Below are 19,725 nucleotides of genomic sequence, written 5' to 3'. Positions count from 1 at the left end.
ACTTTTTACGTTCATTATTTTATTTAAAAGTGCATAATTCAAGGAAAATCCACTACTGTTAATAGATGGTGGCAATTATTTACTAGATACTGTGGTTTGAAGACATGTTTAATATTCTTAAGAATAAAACTTTACAATCATTCTTTTTATTTCTTAGATGAAAAAATTTAAGAAAAACAATTAAATAGTCAAAGATTGAATGTTGCATTCATTTGGATTTAGTTGTAAATATTAGACCATTAGTGGTTGAGTTCATATGCATATATCCAACAAAATTGGAATGATATAGAGAAGATTAGCATGACACGTGAAAAAAATGACATGCGTTAATCAAGAATTATATTGTTATTAGTGATTAATTACTTAATTACACTAAAAATTTAATTATATAATGTGGGCTTTTGATGGGCATAGGTCGCAGCCAGTCTTGGGCTTGAGCCAGGCTTCAGATGAGCAGGGTCAGGTTCGGGCTTGGGTTTACAAAATGCTCAGATTAGATCCCACTTTAACCCATATAAGTCTAGCTCAGGCTTACTGATGAACCGAGTCCAGTCCAATGGACAACTCTATTGGAGAATGGGGTTTTGTGAAAAAGAGATAAATATGGTAGTGATTATTTTTCTTTACCTCTCTATTTACCTCATCACTTGAAGAAGTTATAAAAGCATCTCTAATCATTTACACTAAACTCACACATTTTAGTGTAACTGTCGTCAGGGATGTCTGTGTAGTCCGCAGCCAGTGAGCTGACCGAATAGCCTGTCAAATTTATAAGGTTATGGTTGGAAATTTCTAGCCCGATAAAATTATAACCCGAATAGCCCGCAACCCGTTAGGGTCAAACTAAAAAACCAGATGGACTGACCCAAAAACCCAGTAAAATATCTATTGTTCTATTTGTTTGACACCTAATTCGTCACTTCATTGATTATTTTTATAATATAGTTAGTTTCAATTTTATATTAAATATACAAATTATATATTAAACTTTTAGTAATATAATAATTGATAAATAAATTAGAAACTTCAAATTCACTAAAAAATATTTAAATTTCTAAAACATGCTTTAAAATTTCTTAAAATATGTTTATGTTTCATTTTGCACGAATCTCCAATATTAGTAACGTTTATGGTTGAGTTTAAGCCTATATCTCAAATTTATCATAATTAAATATTTTACATTTTATAAATATAACTAATTTTCATCATTATATATTGGATTGATTGCATGTTAATTTTATCGGTAGCAACCCGATCAATTTGCGGGGCTAGCCTGAAACCAGAGCTTTTAGGATTATGTTTGAACTTTTATAACCAGAAAAAATACAACCCGATTAGCTCGCACCCGATTAACCTGCAACCCGAGTAGGGTTGGTGACAAGTCAGCTTTCTTATCTCGAGTTTACGCAAATTGAAATAAAAAATAACGCAGATTGATCAAGAAGACGTTGACCAATTTATCAAGACAACTTTTAGGCAATCTACTTGTCGTTGGGTGCGCTAACCATAACGAGAACTGCTTTCAAGACCTTAACCCACGATACTATTAATTAGTAAAGGGAAGTAAGGGTCGAATCCTACAGAGATGAAAGTGTTTCGGCATGTGTGGTGACATCTTGGAGGATGGCTGCTGCCACGCTTTAAGAGTGAGTTAAGTTTTACCTACTTGACTGGACTACTTAAACTGACTTTTATCTAACTGCACAACTTAGACTAAACTATTCTTCAACTAACTGATTGTTACTCTCAACTGATCAACTGAACTCACATCGTAGAAGGTACACTGCAGAAAGTAATCGGGACCACTGACTTAAGAAAAGCGCTGCAAATAAAGCTGAAACAAGCAGAAGGTGACAGAGACTGCTACACTAACTAACTACGATCGTCTTCTTCTCCAAACAAACAAAAATAGGCTAGCTAATCAACTACGACAGATCTGAAACAAAGCATGTAGCGAAAAATAGGAAATCAACCAATCAGCACTAGATCCATGCAATTTAAGCGAATTTAAAGCAGATCAACCTTAACTACTCTAGTTTCATGCAAGCTAACATACGTAAACTTAGATCCGACGTAAATCTAACTAAAAACTGCTAAAGCTAAAACATCAAACAACGATCAGAACGTCACGAACCTAGATCTAAACAATCAAACGACAATCATACGTAACCGAGCATGAACAAAATAGAATTGAACTCTGAAACTCCAGATCCAAACAAACATCCGTCAGAAAACTTCATTTCACCGAACATTTCTCAAAATTCCAGAATCAAACAACAACTCGAAACTCAGATTCAAGATTCAACGACAAAATAACCTTGCGAAAAAGAGTTAACTAAGAAAAACTTGAAAAGTGACAGTAGATTCAAACTTGTATCATGAAAAAAAAATGGAAATGAAATGAAACGATTGTAGCTGCTCCTCAGAGCTTAAGAACACATGAACGAACATGAACTTCTTTCTAGACTAAGTTCTCTCTCTCCAAGTGAGGAAGGAAAGAGTGTTGTTGTGGTAGGACTCCGATACTTGCTGCTATCTAACTTCCTTTCTCTATGATTGTTGCTAACTCCGTGGTGTGTAGAAGTAAGAAATGAGTTTTCCTCCTGATCGCAAATGATCCGAGGCGAGAGATGATCATTTCTTCACAATTTCTTCCTTTATTTATAGGACGGCTTGGCCACCAATCCCTAGGGCAAGGTCTTCATGATTTGGCATTAATACCCTTGCAGAAAAAGACAATCCTTCTTTCTCTCTTATCTGACTCATCCTTCGCAACTCCATCGTGTCTGGACTCTCTTGATCAAGTTGCACGACTGCTCGGCATGGTCATTTAACTCTCGCTCTCTTGATCAGTTTGTCCCAATTCTGGGTCATTTCTGCCTTCTGCGTCCACTCGATCACGACACACTACCACTTCGTTGCTTTTTAATTCCTGCACACTTAAATTTCCACTATTTCTTACATCAATTCACCAATTAGTATGTTAACCACCATTAAACCATGCTTGAAACGAGCCCTATCAGTTGGCCCGAAACACGCAGAGCCGACCCGATTGACATCCCTAAGTCTGTCACATCAGATTATGATTTCACTCGAACCATTTACACTAAATTCAAATCTAAGAGAATATTCTCCATTCACTTACTTTTTATACTTTTCAATGATACATATATATTTTATCTAAATTACACACTAATCCTATAACATTTTCTCAATAACTAAATTAAATTAAATTAAATATTATAATAAAAATTGATAAATTAATATATTATATAATAAAAAATCATACTCCATTCGTTCCATAATAGATGACATACTTGGAGAGTGGCACGGATTTTAGAAGATTTTATTTTGTGTTAGGTGGAGAGAAAAAATAGTATGTTTATATTAATGAGAGAGAAAGTTTTTCAAAAAAAGAAATATGATATCTTTTGTACGACAAACTAAAAAGGAAATGTGACATCTATTATGAGATGAATAGAGTACAATTCAGTAGTAATTTTAATTTTATTTGTTATTGCACTTTTAATTTGGCTTGTGTTATTATTTTGTATTTGGCTTATGTATCTTCTATTTTTATTTTATATATTTGGCTTATGTTTATTGTTATAAAGTTTCGTATGATAACCTAATAACATATCATTTTATAGATTTATATATTTGGCTTATGTTTATTGTTATAAAGTTTTGTATGATAACCTAATAACATATCATTTTATGGATTAACTGCCAATTCCTAGCCATTATATCTAAAAGATCTAATGGTATATAGTGATGCCACGTGAAAATTCATTTTGTATTGCTACTTCAAAAAGGGTATATTTGTGAGTTTTATATATTGCAGTTTTTGTGATTCTCGCGATGTCAACACGGTATAGTAATATTGTCAATTCAATGCCTTGAGAATTTCAACTAAATTGATTGACACTGAACCTGCATATGATTGACAATATTTGTACTATTTATTGACATGGTTCTAAATTAGGGATGTCAATCTAACCCAAAACTCGTGGGTTGGTCCAAAAAATTTTGCGGGTTAGGAATGTAATTTCGCAACCCATATATAAAACGGGTTAGCCCAATAGGGTTGGCGGGTTAAACGGGTTGCGAAAACCCTGAAAATTTGAAGATTTTATGTGATTCTAAAACTAAGAATAAAAGAATATCTAAAATTTAGAATTCTTTTATGGAGGAAAATTTTGATTACAAGAGATTATTTTTAAAAGTTTTTTGCTCGAATAGCCTGAAACTCGATGGATTAGGGTTAGGGTTGAAATTTTACAACTTGTATAGCCCGCACTCAAATGGCACGACAACCCGAACGGGTGGCCCGAACCCGAACGGGTTAGCCCGCTTGACATCCATAGTCCGAAAGTCGAAAATATTGAAAATTTAAATAAAATTATCAAATTTGACATAAAAACATATGCAATTACGATCTTGTTAGAATCCTTGTAGAATTCACTTTACTTTGATATATATTTTGTGAAAAAATATTTTAAATCGAAATAGTTGTATGAGTTTGAAAGTTTTAGATATTTTCTAAATGTTAGTTATAATTAACGAAATTCAGTTTCCATTAATACTCTCGATTGACATTATTTTCACACGAGTTGACATCCGTAAATCCTAGTTTACATATGTCAAAGTGATATCCCCTTGTTTATTCATTTAGGAGAGATAAAGAGATAATAATAAAGTATGAAAGATTAAATATTTTATTTTTAGCTAAAAATTAATCACTTGCAGAAAGACAATAAAAAAAAGGTGAAATCAATCACTTGCAATAAAACAAATGAAGGAGTACAAAATTTGAACTATGCATAATAATCTGGATAAAGAAATATGTTCGAGAATATAAAAAATATTCTTAAACGAATTGTAAGACAACTTTTATTTTGAAACACATTTAAAAAAAAATGAGTGGATTAGAGAATAATGAGAGAAAGAGATAAAAATGAGAATAAAACGTGATTAAATTTATCTCTGAAGCTGAAAGAATAAATAAAAAAACAAAATGGTACAATTCATTAGGCCATCCGCAACGCTGTCTTTTATCTGTCTCTTAACCGTCTCATCTATTAACTATTCATGGGCCCCACTGTACTTTTCACTCCATCTCTTAACTAAGAGTCAGCACCTGCAACCCTCCATTTCTTATCCGTCTCTTAACCATCTCATCCCTTAACTATTCATTCAATTTCATTTTTTTATTTTTATTTCCAACAAATTCAATTAATAAAAACACGCTTCTTTAATTAAATAAAATTACAACTTAAAATCCTAAAAAAATACATAATTAAATTCGAGGCAAAATAAATAAAAAATACATAATTTAAAATACAAATTTATAGAAATTATAAAAACTACTCCACCGGCGATTCATCCCCCGAAGGCGGTGGCGGTGCACCGAATGGAGGCGGAATACCAAATTGTCCCGCCAGATACACAATGCCGGCATGATGGGCTTGATATTGAGTGGGCGTCATCCGGGAAGTGTCCGCCATCGTGACAGTGAAGTACATGGACATTATGGAGGAGGGCGGCCTTGGGAACCCGTCTGGCTTGATTCGTCTCGGCCTCTCCTCCCTCTAGCCGTCTTCGCCGCCTTGGTCCCTTGCGACCGACGGCGCCCATGGGAGGACCCCCCTGCATCGTTTGTCGTGCCCTCAACCTCATGCGAGGCAACCTCTTGTGCGGCGCTGCCTGAACTGCCCCCACTAGACGAGTATTGGCCACCCGCTGTGTGCTTCGTGCGTTTCGAGGTCGAGCCCGTGCTGGACTGGACACCGTCGGCCCATCTTTCGACGTCTTTGACGGCCTCCCAAACATCGACATGTTTGAATTCTTTGCCGTTGTCGTCGAAATAGACTCGCAAAGCCGATCTCAGAATGTCGGATCTAGTGGCTCCGCTTTGGTAATGAGCCGCTTCATTCTTGTAGATGCTGCAGAATTTTTTGACCTCTCTGTCGACTCGGTCAAAATGACTTCAGAGCATCTTCAATGTGTGGCGGCGGGACCCCTTCGGCTTAATCTCGTTGTAGGCCTCGGTGACCTTTTCCCAAAAGCACTTCCGGGATTGTTGATTCCCGACGATGAGATCGTACAAGACGCTGATCCAGGCGTTGTATAGAGCCATCGTGTCCTTGCGGCTGTACGAATGACGACCTACATCCTCCTCCTCCTCCTCCTCCTCTTCCACCACGACGTCGAATGCCCTGGAACTTCCACCGCCTCGTCCTCCTTCCGGATTGGGTTCATCCGGATAATCTTCCCTAATTTGGGATAATCCCTACGAATACCTCTGGGCGGAGGGACGAGCGTATGCATCCACATCAAAATGGGGTGGTTGGTACCCCGCCGGCGTTAACGAGCCTTGGGTCCCCGGCGTCGACAAACCGGAACCAGAACCACCCAAGACATTGTACATGCCCCCCAGTCGCCAAACGCGTTGATGTCAAATCCGCCGGAGCAGCCAGAGTTTCCGTCGCCGGACATTTTGTGATGAAAATTGGAGAGGTTAGATGAAAATTGGAGAGGAGATGGAGATGATTTGGGAAGAATAGATGTGTGTTTGTGTGTATAATGAGGATGAAATAAGAGTATTTATAGATAGAGTAATAAAAGAAAAAAAATTAAAAAAAAACTGTAAAAAACGGTAACATTACCGTTTGAATTTTTAAATATTTTTTTTATTAAATTTGATTTTTTTTAAAAAAATAATTTATTCCGTCAGCGTGACGAAGCCCACTCGCGGGTCGGCGAGTGGGCGTCACGCCTAGCGCCAGCGCGCGCCACGTCGCGCGAGCGCGTGGCGAGCTGGGACGCCAGCCGTCTCGGTGGGACGGCGTCTCGGCGAGACCGGGATGAGTCGGGACGCTGCAACGCGTCTCGCTGCCATCTCGTCTCGGAGGGACGAGATACGAGACACCCACGCGAGTAGGGTTGTCCCATAAAGTAGTCCCATAAAGTAGGGCTGCCGTCTCGTCTCGGCGGGTGCTCTTAAACTAATAAAGTAGTCCCTTTCCAAGGGAGATGCCCTTCATCAAGTGGAAAATTTTATGGGTTACCTCCTCCGTTCCACAAAGATTGTCCCATTTTTCTGTTTTCGTCCATTCCAAAAATTTTGTTTCATTTTAATTTTTACTATTTTTGGTAGTTGACTCTATATTCCACTAACTCATTCTTACCCACATTACCTAACTTTTTCAACTCATATTTTATTACATTTTTTAAAACCCGTATCTAATTAAAATGAGATAATTTTTATGGAAAGGAGTGAGTAAGTGGAAAAAAATAAAGCAAAGGAGAATAACTGAACAAGTAAAGCAGTGATAAAGATGGAAAGTGGGTCATTTGAGTGGGACACGCGGAGTTTATGTAAAAACAGTACTCCCTCTGTCCCGAATAATTTATCACATTTTTTCATTTCGATCCGTCCTACGTAATTTGTTCCATTTCGCTTTTACCATTTTTGGTAGTGGACCCCATATTCCACTAACTCATTCATACTCACATTTTATTATAAAACTAATATATAAAAGTATAACTCAGGTTTCACTAACTTTTTCGTCTCACTTTTCATTATATTTCTTAAAACTCGTGCCCGATCAAAGTGAGATGAATTATCCGGGTGGAGGGAGTAAATTTTAAAAGTCGTGCATCAGTGGAAGCGTGCCCCCAATTTATTGGAGCAGAACCCTAGTTTTGAAGACCTCTCTCCATCACTCTCCTGCGATGCGGCTCACCTTTCACCGATTGAACAATTGTTGAAATCCTAATTCGGTCTCCCATGGCCACCGAGCTTCTCCCCGATTACAGCACGGGAGTCGCCGCCGTGGAGCACGACGGCCTCCAATTCTGGCAGTTCATGATCGCCGGCTCCGTCGCCGGTATGGTGGAGCACATGGCAATGTTCCCCGTCGACACCATCAAGACCCAAATGCAAGCCCTCGGCTCCTGCCCCATCAAGTCCGCCACCGTCAGCCAAGCCGTGCAGTCGATTCTGAAATCCGAAGGCGCCAGAAGCCTCTACCGCGGCATCGGCGCCATGGCCCTCGGCGCGGGCCCCGCACACGCCGCCTACTTCTCCGTCTACGAGGTCTGCAAGAGGCGCTTCTCCCGCGGCAATCCGGACAGCCACGCGGCGCACGCGGCTTCGGGTGTCTGCGCCACCGTGGCCAGCGACGCTGTGCTGACGCCGATGGATATGGTGAAGCAGAGGCTGCAATTGGGGAGCAGTCCCTACAAGGGGGTGGTGGATTGCGTCTCCAGAGTGGTGAGGCAGGATGGGATTGGAGCGTTTTATGCTTCTTATAGGACTACGGTGCTAATGAATGCGCCTTTCACGGCGCTGCATTTTGCGGCCTATGAGGCTGCGAAGAGGGGCTTGACCGAGGTGTCGAATTCACCCGAGACTCTCGGTGAGGAGATGTTGGTTGTTCATGCTACTGCTGGCGCAGCAGCTGGGGCATTGGCGGCGGCCTTCACTACTCCCTTTGACGTCGTCAAAACTCAATTGCAATGCCAGGTACTGGGTTTTAATGCACAATTGGTAAAGTAAGTGATAGATAGATTAGAAAAGTAATTCAAGTATTGATATTGGAGGATGGGTCTCGTCTAGAAAAGAGTTTCTAAAATTAGAAAGTCCATATTCTTATGGAACATACTAAAACGGAAAGAATGCATGTTCTTGTGAGAGGAGGGAGTATTTGTAAACGAGCTATCTTTGCCCTAATTTGCCCATCTACAAGTTAAAAGATATCATTTGTCTTGTGTCAAATTGTCAATGAACTCTATTGTTGTCACTCTTTCCGGTCCACATTAAATGTCCCATATTTGACTGGTGCAAGTTTTAAGAAATTGTTGACATTGTTAGTAAAAGTACGTAGGAAAAGTTAGTGGAATGCGTGTCTTATTTTTGTGTACTATTAGTTTAAGAATAAAATGTGAATGAGAATAAGTTAGTGGACCACTACCACAAATAGTAAAAGTGAAATGAGACATTAGTCGAGCACCATCCAAATAATGAAATATGGGACCAGAGAGAGTATTTAGCAATGAACTCTAGTTCACATTCTGTTATTTGTAAACACAGCCAAGGATTAATGGGTGGATAGGGTAGGTCTAATCATGTCTAGTTGTGGCATATATTGGATGTTTAGGAGAGGTTTGTGGAGTAAGAACCATCAAGCTTACAGTTACAGCGATGTGGGCCTAATCTGTGTTGTTCGTCTCTAGAGAATGTTGGTATCTTTGTTTGTTTTTTTTAAGTATCTTTCTTGTTAAAACCTAAAAAACTGTAATCTTTGTAAGAACTGAGGTGTAGAAGTTAATTAGTTGCTGTGACTATTTGAGCTACATCTTGACACCACCTTGATATGCAGGGTGTCTGCGGATGTGATAGATTTGTAAGTGGTTCAATCGGGGATGTTTTTCGAACAATAATCAAGAAAGATGGATACAGAGGTCTTATGAGAGGATGGATGCCGAGAATGCTCTTCCATGCTCCAGCTGCTGCTATCTGCTGGTCTACGTACGAAGCAGCAAAATCCTTCTTCCAAGATTTAAACAACGGAAACAACATTAACAACGTGACTTAGAAAGCTGATGCAATGCACCTTTTCAGTTTGTTGTATCAGAAACACCAAAGCAATACACAGGCAGAGGCACGATCAATTTAGTCGAGGAGGCAACCAGAGCATTTGATTCGTGTGTGGTGTAGATATTTGTTCTTTGTTCCAATAATCTGGTGAAAGTAGGGTCTATCTTCCCCATTATTTATTTCGTTGATCGTGTATTTATATCACACGGACCTGCACGAGCAGGGCCTTGTTGAGTTTATGATAAATTATGTAGTCTAATTGCACCAGAAAATTTTGATATGGTCACAAAGAAGGAATTTTTATTGTGAAGCTGGAAATTGCTTTTCTGAATTGATTTAAGTTCTTGCAGTTATCATGGATTTATGCAATTGTTGAATTTCCTGTTCTGTCTCCAACATGGGGGTTTAGTAACTTGCTACAGTTTTTACTGTTTTGGGATTTTATCTGACATCAAGATTGTTGTCTGGTGAAGCATAAATCTGATGATCATTTTATTATAATACTCCCTTCATCCGCCATCAGGAGTCCCATTTATGGGCGGCACAGGTTTTAAGAAATGCTATGAGAAGTGGGTAGAAAAAAGTTAGTGGAATAAGGGTCACACTGGTATATATTAGTTTTAAATGAAATGTGAGTGGAATGAGTTAGTGAAAGGTGGGACCCTATTACCATTTATGGTAAAAGTGAACTGAGACTCATATTCGAAGACATATTAAAATGAAAAAAATGGGACTCTTATTCACGGACAGAGAGGAGTATCTGACATCAATAGTAATGTCTTGTGAAGCATAAATCTTTGGTGTCCAAGTGTTGCCGTGAAATGCAATGATGATAGGAAATTTTTATTATTTTCTCCCAAAGTAAATCCCAATGTTTTAAAAACCGGACCGGCAAGTGAACCGGCGACATTACTGGTTCACGGTTCAACCGGTGGAACCACCGGTCTAATCGTTTTACTGTTGCAAATATATATAAAAATATATTAAATTTAGTAAATGATTTACAATTAATAATATATCACAAAACATTAAACCTTATAGATAATTAGTGATGTATAAATATAAATAATATTAAAATTTAGTAAATATATTCAGATATATATATTTAATATTAGTTAATCTAGATAAAAAATTTAATATTTCATGTATTAAAATAGATAATGTTTATACTCCCTCCGTCCCGCACTACTCGCACGTATTTCCTTTTTGGGCATCTCAAGTTACTTGCACTCTTTCCATTTTTAGTAAAAATTTTCACATATAGCCGTCATTTTTTACTTTCCTATACACTCATTCCTTAATCTCCGTGCCGAAAAGGAAATGAGCGAGTAGCTCGGGACGGAGGGAGTATTAATTTAAGAAAATTTATTTCGTAAAATAATATATAATTAAATACAAATTAAGTACTTATTAATTAGTTTAGATAAGATTATTCATTAATGTCAATAGCTAGGGTATATAAATTAAGTATATAATATAAAAAATTTATTTATAGTAAATAATGAATCTTATATGGTACTAATAATAATATAGGTGGTAAGTAGAGCATCATTAACATATAAAGGATGATAATTATAAATATTATAATTAACAATTATATTAAAGAATAATAAAATTAAACTGAATTATTAGTTTTTATAGATAAAATTAATGGTTAATGTATAAAAATATTTAATGTTCAAATTGTTCAATGAGCTCATGTGGTGGAGTGGTAGATGTCTTCTTAACTAGAAGAGAGGTCATGAGTTCAACCTCTACCAACAACAAATTTTAAAAAATTTTGAAGAAAAAAAATAGAAAACCGGTTTCCGGTTCACAGTCCAACCGGTCCGACCGGCCGGTTCCACCGGTTCACGGCAGTTCAATGCAGTGGTGGTTTAAAGGGGTGAACCGGACCGGACTACCTACCGGTTCGCGGTCCGACCGGTCGAACCGGCCGGTCCGGTCCGGTTTTTAAATCATTGGTAAATCCTCATGTACATATTCCCCTAGCAAACAATCAATAAATAGTCCAGGGGCTGTCAAATAAGGTATTCGTGGATGTCCGATCTGAAATTTTCGTCTGATCCCGAAAATCCAAAATAATATTTGAAATTCGAACCCACATCAAAATCGGGTACTAATTACCCGAGTCGGGATCCAGTCCCGAAAATTGGGTACTTTTTTTTTCATACATAGGAGTTCGAGATACATTCGGCAAGCGAACTAGCCCGCCACAGCCCCTCGTGGCTCGAATACTTTAGCTTCCCTCCGACGGGTTCGGGCGTGAACTAGCCAATGTTGGCTCGTAGACTGCACTCCCTCCGACGAGTTCAGCCCCGGTAGATTACCCGCCACCCTCAGACGCGTCCAAGCCAGAAAATTGGGTATTTGTAATACCTGATTCTATGAATTTTTAAATTAATATCTGTATTTAACTGAATTGTGAATATATCTTAAACAAATCAAAGTAAGATGAAAACATTACTGAAATTGACAAATCAGAAACTAGTGGAATCGACATCGGGTTGATGTTGAGGGAGGAGACGCTATTGTCGAGCGAGGTTAAGGGATGGGTCAGTGTTGTGAGTGACTGTTGTCCGGCGAAAATCGAATTCAGAAGGAATTAGGGGAGAACAGAGATGTGTCGGTGCTATTATAGTTATCTCATTGAATCGTGTGACATCAAAACCGTTTTGATTATATCCCCAATAGGAGTTCGTGGCAGAAGTTTGTAAAGGCTAAGTATAAACTTTAGATAGGGGCTTAATTAAGCTCCTCTCCCCCCTTTACTAGTTTCACCTCTGTTAGTAGTAATCATTAGTCTCGTGAGTCAATATTCGTCCTTATCCTTTAGTTATACTAGACTCACATGTCTATTTGCATTTTTCTTTTATGCTAATAAATAGTGCATCGCTAATATAACTCATCGTGCAACTATGTGGCCTTCGATAACAAAAGTACGTACGTGTGAAAACATATTCAGTGATGGAGTTAACCAAGAAATATACTTCTTCTTATTTATTTTATTAAATATTTTTGAAGTATTGTAATTAAATTTTAATAATTTCTTTTTTCCCTATATTTTTTTATTCTGGATCTACCCTGATTCAACTATATTAGGCCACTTAATTCTTCTCCTGTTATTACATCCCAAGATCATAATGTAAAAATCTATAGTATGACATGTGGAACACGTACAGAAGGCAGCATATATAATAGACATATATATTTATATGGGGTGCACTATGGTATTGAAATTGAAAAATAATTTGTAATTAGTTAGGTATTTTCTTTCTTTTATCAGCCTATATAAATGGCTTTTATTCTATTTTTGTAAACACCACTTATTAAAAATGTAGTCTATAATGAAAAACTCTCCCCTTTCGTCCTCTCTCTTCGTCGAGCATTTTTTCTTCATTCTCCTTCGATGGAGATTTATCCATCATCTTCTTTTCCATTTCTCACATGGTATCAGAGCGCAAATCCACTGCGCGCCTCAGATTACCTCTATCTCTTCTCCTTTTTTTGTTTGATTTCCAGCTAGGGTTTGTGATTTTTGTTTTGTGAGAATGTTTCTGCTTTTTAGAGTGTTCATCAAGCGGTTTTGTTGTTTTCTGCCGCAGTTTTACCGATGAAAATCGCCAGGTTCAATCCTCTTTTGGATCTCTTTGTTTCCGATCTGTTTTTTTCAATTCCGATTTTTAATCGGTTCTCTCGTTTGAAATTCTCATATCAATCTCTGTTTCTGGTTTTATTCACTGAGTATAGGTGAATCTATCTCTTTTGTTTGTGAATCTCTGTATTCAGTTTCTGATATGTGAATCATTTTGTATTCTCTCCGATTAAAATCGGTTGAGTGTTTCTGTTTGAGAATATGTTTTCTCAATTTTGTTGTTGAATCTGAATATGTTTTCAGATTTATCTCTGGTTTTCCGATTGTATGTCGGATGTTTGTTTTGTTGATTCACCGATTGTTCGGTTGGATCTATTTCAAGCCTGGTTCGTGGATGTTTGAAATGTGTTTTTGATCTCCATTGAGAAGTTTGCATCACAGCCGAATTCGTTGTTATTTTTGCCGAGGAGAAAGACTTTCTATCCTATGCTTTGATGTGGCGCTGTTCGTAGTCAATCGATGTTGCGATGAAGATAGAATTGGAGTTTTTTTTGGAGAAACATGGTTTGAGGCTGAGAGTTGTTGAGTTGTGGCATCTTTGGAGCCAATTGATTCTTCATTGAAGCTTGTCGAGTTCTGCTATAGCTTCATCAAAGGATTGATTTGCAAGGTGGCAGGCCCTCTCAGGGGAATTCAAGATCTCATAGTAGAAAACAGAGAAGTTAAGGGCCAAGCCAAGCCTAATGGGATGTGTAGGAGCAAGGTCAGTGGAAGCAGCACTAGTGGCAGCTTCGTAAGCCTTGAGTGACTGGTCTGCTGCCTCTTTACGATCATCTGTACCCTTGAATTCAGCTGGATAACGTCAGTTCAACATCCAATCTCGTAACTTATTTCATTGCTTCCACCATTTCATCGTATCTCTCAGCTTGCTCAGCAAGCCTGGCCAAGTAAACTTGCTGCTCTCTGTGCAGCAAGCAGCAAGAGACAATTGCTTGAGCTAGACTGCAGTCTAATAGATGATTGGGGGATTAGAAGTTGTTGTATGGTTTGTGTGGTGATCTTGGATGTACTCGATGCTAGTAAATGTTTTGAGGCATCAAGGTTTTTACCATAATTCCTGCTGCAATGTGATGGTTTGCAAATGCTCAAGATGGTGAGTTAGAATAGTTAGAATTAGATTGAGATGCTAGTAGTTATTTTCCTTTTGTAATGATGTTTTTGTCAAGATGGTTGCATTTGATATGCTTCCATCTTGAGGGAGGCTATTGAAATTGAAAAATAATTTGTAATTAGTTAGGTATTTTCTTTCTTTTATCAGCCTATATAAATGGCTTTTATTATATTTTTGTAAACACCACTTATTAAAAATGTAGTCCATAATGAAAAACTCTCCCCTTTCGTTCTCTCTCTTCGTTGAGCATTTTTTCTTCATTCTTCTTCGATGGAGATTTATCCATCATCTTCTTCTCCATTTCTCACAGTCCATAAGCAAAATTTTGTCAAAAATCAAATAAAATCTCAGCCCTTGGATCCTTAGATTGGATGATTGTGATAATAATATCTGAGCTACATTGTTACACTAAAAACGTTACATTATTAGCCGAGCTACATTATTAGACTACACAATCTACATTATTAGACTAAAACGTAGCATTAATTTAACGGTTACATCACAAGATTCAATGGATGAGATTCACTTAGATTTTTGACAGAATTTCATTTATTGTCATGAATACATCCCTATATTTATATATGCATATAAAAATTAGGTAGTTTGTCTTGGAAATGTCGAGCTAGCGCGATAAATGGTTGCAATGTACCAATATTGACAAAAAAAGTTATTTAAAGTAGGAATATGTAAATGGAAAAGCATAGACAAAGCTACAGTCGGCAACCAACTACCTTAGCTTATGCGAATAAACAAACCCTCAAACGTGAACACATGATTCCTTCATATGACCGTACACTACTTCATATCCCATTTCACATTTTACTCGTCCTTTTCTCATCTATGACGCCCCCCACCCCTATACATAAACACTACCATTTTCCATTTTTTACATCGTTTTTTTACATCCAAATCAATTCGAATTAAATCCAATGTCGCTATGTATTGTAACGAAGGATCTGAAAAGCTCATGAGGGATAGCGCCTTCTCAACTGTTCAAGTTAGGTGACGGCGCTACCCATCCTGAGTTTCACGGCTCCTTCTTGCTCATCTGTTTTGGTACGTACACTTGAGTTTCGTTTTGATTAATTGTGAGTTTTCTTCTTTTGTCGTTCTAGACTATGCCCCGACAAAATGGTGGTGCTTTGTTTTCTTCTATAGATCAAATAACATCAAATCATGAGTTAAAAACTCATTTCTGGCTAAGTTGTTTACTCCCTCGTCCCGTATTAACTGACATTAATTTCCTTTATCGTCCGTTCCTAATTAATTGACACTCTTACTTTTTATTATTTTTAGTAATTGACCCCATATTCCATTAACTCATTCCAACTCACATTTTATTATAACATTAATATATAAAAGTATGACCCACATTTCATTATATTTTTTAAAATTCGTAACAAGTTAATTAGTGTCAATTAATTGAGAACGGAGGGAATAATATATATGCATATGTCTGTGTAGACATCGGACCAAATTATTCTTCATTTTGTCCCATTTGTGTTCTGAGTCATGACTAGTATGCTAAAACTCTAATTTTGATATGATGTCCAAGAAAGAACATGTGATGTTTCTTTTACAATTGAGATGATCATTAAATATTTTTATTTTTTTTCTGTAACCTCAACCACATTTATCAATTTTAAATGTGAGTAACACGATTAAGCTTTTGATGAAGCACAACTCAGACATTTTTCTTCAATTATAATGAGTTAGTTGTGCAAGTCGCTTAGTAAACTTTAATATATAGAAATGTAGATAAGGAAGTTTTGATGACTATGTGAAAATAAATTTGATGTCAGGCTTTTGAATAATAGGCATATGCATGAATAAATGTATTGGCTTCGTTGAGGCCACGGCTTCTTACTTTTCATTGATGTCTATTTTCTTACTTCATCCACTTAATTTAATCTTCATGACATCGACCACATTACTTATCCAAATCGTCAATAATCATCAGACTTCAATTATTACTAATTTACTACTACCATGACTAGTACAATTTGGGGACAGTGGCTACCTGTATTTTTTTCTTTAAAAGACATAGTAATAAATTATTTTTCATTAAATACCCTTGAGATGGTTTTGGCTTACTATCTTTCCCTCCATTGAATCTGGCCGATATTTGAACTTTTTATTTTAATTTCTAAATATATACTCTCTCCGTGTAATAATAGATGTTACACTTTCCCTTTTTAGTTTATTCCACAAGAGATGTCACATTTTCTTTTTTGGAAAAAACTCCATCTTACATTAATATAAATATGCTATCTTCTCTCTCCACCTAACACACAAAACAACTTTACCTAAAATCTCGTGTCAATCCTCAAGTGTGCCATCTATTATTAGACGGAGGGAGTACCAAATATAGTCCCACTCATAAACCCTTAGCTGATGGATGATATGTAAGCATGAATTTAGATGATAATTGTTGGAAAAAAGAAGTATAAACACATTGATTATAGTAGAGTTCCTAGAATATTTAATAAGTGTAAAGTTTCTAGTTGTAGTGTGTTTCCAATACTCATTTATTGGTGTACTTAACGAGACTCTAATCTCCTTATAAATACTAGGGAGATGAGCATATCAAAATACACAACAAAAACATGGAGTACAAGAAATATATCCCTCTACTTTCTCCTTCCAATATGCCTATCAACCTTTCTTTACCTCTCTCGATTAATATTTTAAAATAATAATTAATTAGGAAGGATTAAGGTAGAACTGAAATGGAATGAATCATACATTTTTATGGCTGGTATCTACGTGGAATGAATAAAAGTAGGATTGAGATGATAACGATGAATAATAGTACTTCTTCCGTTCCATTGAAGACGACTCACTATTTTTTTATCCATTTAAACAAATATGACTCATTACTTATTTAAGAAAATAATTAAAATACTCAACTACAAATTCTCTTTGTTATTTTATTCATTTGTGACTTAAAAACATCCAATAATTTTTTCGTTCTTTTACTTTATCCAGCTTTCCTAAACATCCTACAACCTTTTATCTCTATCAACTTAAATTCCTTCAAATAAGAATGCATAAAATCATGGATCATCTTTCCTAGAAGGGAGTTAAGAAATTGTATTGTACTTCCTCAGTCTAAAGTTAGTTTAAGGATATTTTTACATAGAATTTGAAAAATTGACATTTAAATTGGAGAAAGAATAGTACAGTATCAAAAAAGAAAAAAAATTGTAAAGCATGAAAGAATAAGTCCACACAATCCATGACTCCTAGCTCAACTGGTTGAGAAGGGAGGCAAGGATACCGCCCATCTAGGAGGTCTTGAGTTCGAATCCTGGATGGTGCAACCTGGAATTAATTTCCCATGTGGGCCTTTACAAGGCTTGTTGCCTTGGGGCTTGGCAAGCTGACGAGCCTTGACCCGTCCGGGACAGCGCTGGTCTACTGGCCGAACCCGTCGGAGGGTGGCTGGTCTACGAGCCTGACCAAGGCTAGTTCACGAGACCGAATCCGGCTGGAGGGAGGCTAGTTCACGAGCCACGAGGGTTGGGAAGGGCTAGTTAGCTTGCCAAATGTATCACGAACTACGATGTAAGTGTGTTTAAAAAAAAAAGTCCACACAATTTATCACACTCACCACACATTTAAAGTGTAAATTCACTCAACTCACGTACCATCAATCATTTTATTAAAACTTGTTTCATATATATTATGATATACTCCATTCGTCCTTAGAGCATCTACAGTGGTGTGGATTTTCCGACAGACATCCCGACGGACTTCCCAAAAACACCTCCTGCCACGTCATGAGGACCTTCCACTGCACTGCCACGTCATAAGGACATTCGACTGCACAATGACGGACATCCCCAATGACATCTCGACGGACATCCACAATAATAAAAATTCACAAATCCACCAATATGCAATTTACGGAATTAAAATTTCGACACGAATACGGGGAAAATGCAACCACTTTATTTAAAAAAACATACATAATTATTTTTTTTAAAAAATACATAGTTAAAAAAAATATAACCCAAAACTTCGATAAATACGGCCCCCGTATCACTCCTCGTCGTTCCCGGCGCCACTCCCGAGCAGGGGTGGCATTCCCAAATCGCGCCTCAGAGTGTCGATGGCATCCTTCAACATCATCTTGTATAAGGGATCAGTCGCTGCATACCACTTGTCCATGGTGTCTAGCAGGCTCTGCGTTTGCTGCATGCGGGAGAGGTGGTTGAGCTCGGGAGTGACCTGGGAAGGAGCTTCCAATTGGACTTCGTGGGACCCTCTGGCGCTTCCCCTAGCCATCCGCATCGCGGTCTTTTGCCCAACCGGGCGACGGCGACTGGAAGACGATTGAGGGGTCGGGAACTCTGCCTCGACATCGGGGAGGTTGTGGGAACCGACACTGCTGCTGTACTCGCCGGAGGCGTTGATCTTCGTCTGTTGTTGTACTTCGCCGGAGGTTGTTTTGGTAGATGCCGGAAAATCGGTTGAGGTGCCTCCTCAGCCGCTCCCACTGTTTCCGGCATTGCTCTCCATCGTGAGGCTTCCCACCTGGCGGTTTGAATTGGAGGTAGCTTTGGCTAATGCGCCACCACATTTTGTCAATATGTTGCTTAGCCCCGATGTATGGATCCTCGACTACACCAACCCAGGCCTTCGCCAGCGCGACGCATTCCCCTATGCTCTAGATGGTCATTTTTCTCCCGCCGACTTCCTCCCCCTGCTCGCCCCCCGGCCCACCCTCGTCCCCTGCACGCGAGGACGAGGTAGTGCCCTTGCCCTTCCCTGTGGCATCACAGTGGGAGACTCCCTGATCGAAGATAGTCACAACTCCTCAAAAGAGAAAGTCTCTATGCCGGTGAACTAAGTCTCCAGAGGAGTACTCTGGGGGGAATCACTAGACAATAAATCCATGTATGGGCGATAGACATTGTCCCAGGTGATTGGGGGACCCCTGCCTGCTACCCCCCGCAGCGGCAGGCATGCCTTGCATCATCCCGGGCATTTGGGGCATCATCGGGACGGGCGTCATCCCCGTCATCGCGGCACTCACCCCGGGCATTTGGGGCATCATCCCTTGCACACCAAGGGGGTACATATTGTAGTACCCGAGCATCATCCCCGCCATTTGGGGTTTGGGCATCATCGACGCCATTCCGGGCATCATCCCGGACATCAGTGCGCTTCCACTGGTGTTTCCCCCACCTCTAACAGGAAACGTCGGCGTTTGTGACTCGCTCGTGGCGGGAGAATCACTATCGTTGTGCTCCATTTATCTTCAAAAGAAATGAAAGTAGAGAGAGAGAAACTCGTTAAAACAAGTGGTGCTAATGAAATGAAGTTCAACGAGCCGTATAATATAGAGTT

The 19,725-nt window shown here is 38.4% G+C and overlaps 2 protein-coding genes and 1 pseudogene across 2 annotated transcripts; 2 read left to right on the top strand and 1 right to left on the bottom strand.

Annotated features, from left to right (window-relative positions):
• Nucleotides 1–254: 254 nt before the first annotated feature.
• LOC121757907 lies at nt 255–350 on the top strand (annotated as a pseudogene).
• Nucleotides 351–7,700: 7,350 nt separating this feature from the next.
• LOC121797031 (mitoferrin-like) lies at nt 7,701–9,922 on the top strand. Its single transcript, XM_042195769.1, has 2 exons — nt 7,701–8,530; nt 9,387–9,922. Exons 1-2 carry the CDS (start codon nt 7,793–7,795, stop codon nt 9,600–9,602), a joined length of 954 nt encoding a protein of 317 aa, XP_042051703.1. The 5' UTR covers nt 7,701–7,792; the 3' UTR covers nt 9,603–9,922.
• Nucleotides 9,923–13,815: 3,893 nt separating this feature from the next.
• LOC121744177 (14-3-3-like protein) lies at nt 13,816–14,671 on the bottom strand. The gene is made up of 2 exons (XM_042137668.1): nt 14,588–14,671; nt 13,816–14,040 (listed from the first exon to the last, which is right to left on the bottom strand). The coding sequence occupies exons 1-2, from the start codon at nt 14,669–14,671 to the stop codon at nt 13,816–13,818; spliced, it is 309 nt and encodes a 102-aa protein (XP_041993602.1).
• Between the last annotated feature and the right edge of the window lie 5,054 nt (nt 14,672–19,725).

This window comes from Salvia splendens, chromosome 1 (genome assembly GCF_004379255.2).
Source record: "Salvia splendens isolate huo1 chromosome 1, SspV2, whole genome shotgun sequence".
Classification (NCBI taxonomy): domain Eukaryota; kingdom Viridiplantae; phylum Streptophyta; class Magnoliopsida; order Lamiales; family Lamiaceae; genus Salvia; species Salvia splendens.
The sequence above is the reverse complement of the archived record's forward strand: the minus strand, read 5'-3'. Positions and strand labels throughout refer to the sequence as shown.

Excerpts from the sequence above, each read along its gene's own strand:
- LOC121797031 (XM_042195769.1), top strand. The coding sequence starts at position 7,793 with ATGGCCACCGAGCTTCTCCCCGATTACAGCACGGGAGTCGCCGCCGTG. Across the intron at positions 8,531-9,386 it reads AAACTCAATTGCAATGCCAG|GGTGTCTGCGGATGTGATAG; the intron begins GTACTGGGTTTT and ends CTTGATATGCAG.
- LOC121744177 (XM_042137668.1), bottom strand. The coding sequence starts at position 14,671 with ATGGAGAAGAAGATGATGGATAAATCTCCATCGAAGAAGAATGAAGAA. Across the intron at positions 14,041-14,587 it reads AGAGAGAACGAAAGGGGAGA|GGTACAGATGATCGTAAAGA; the intron begins GTTTTTCATTAT and ends GCTGAATTCAAG.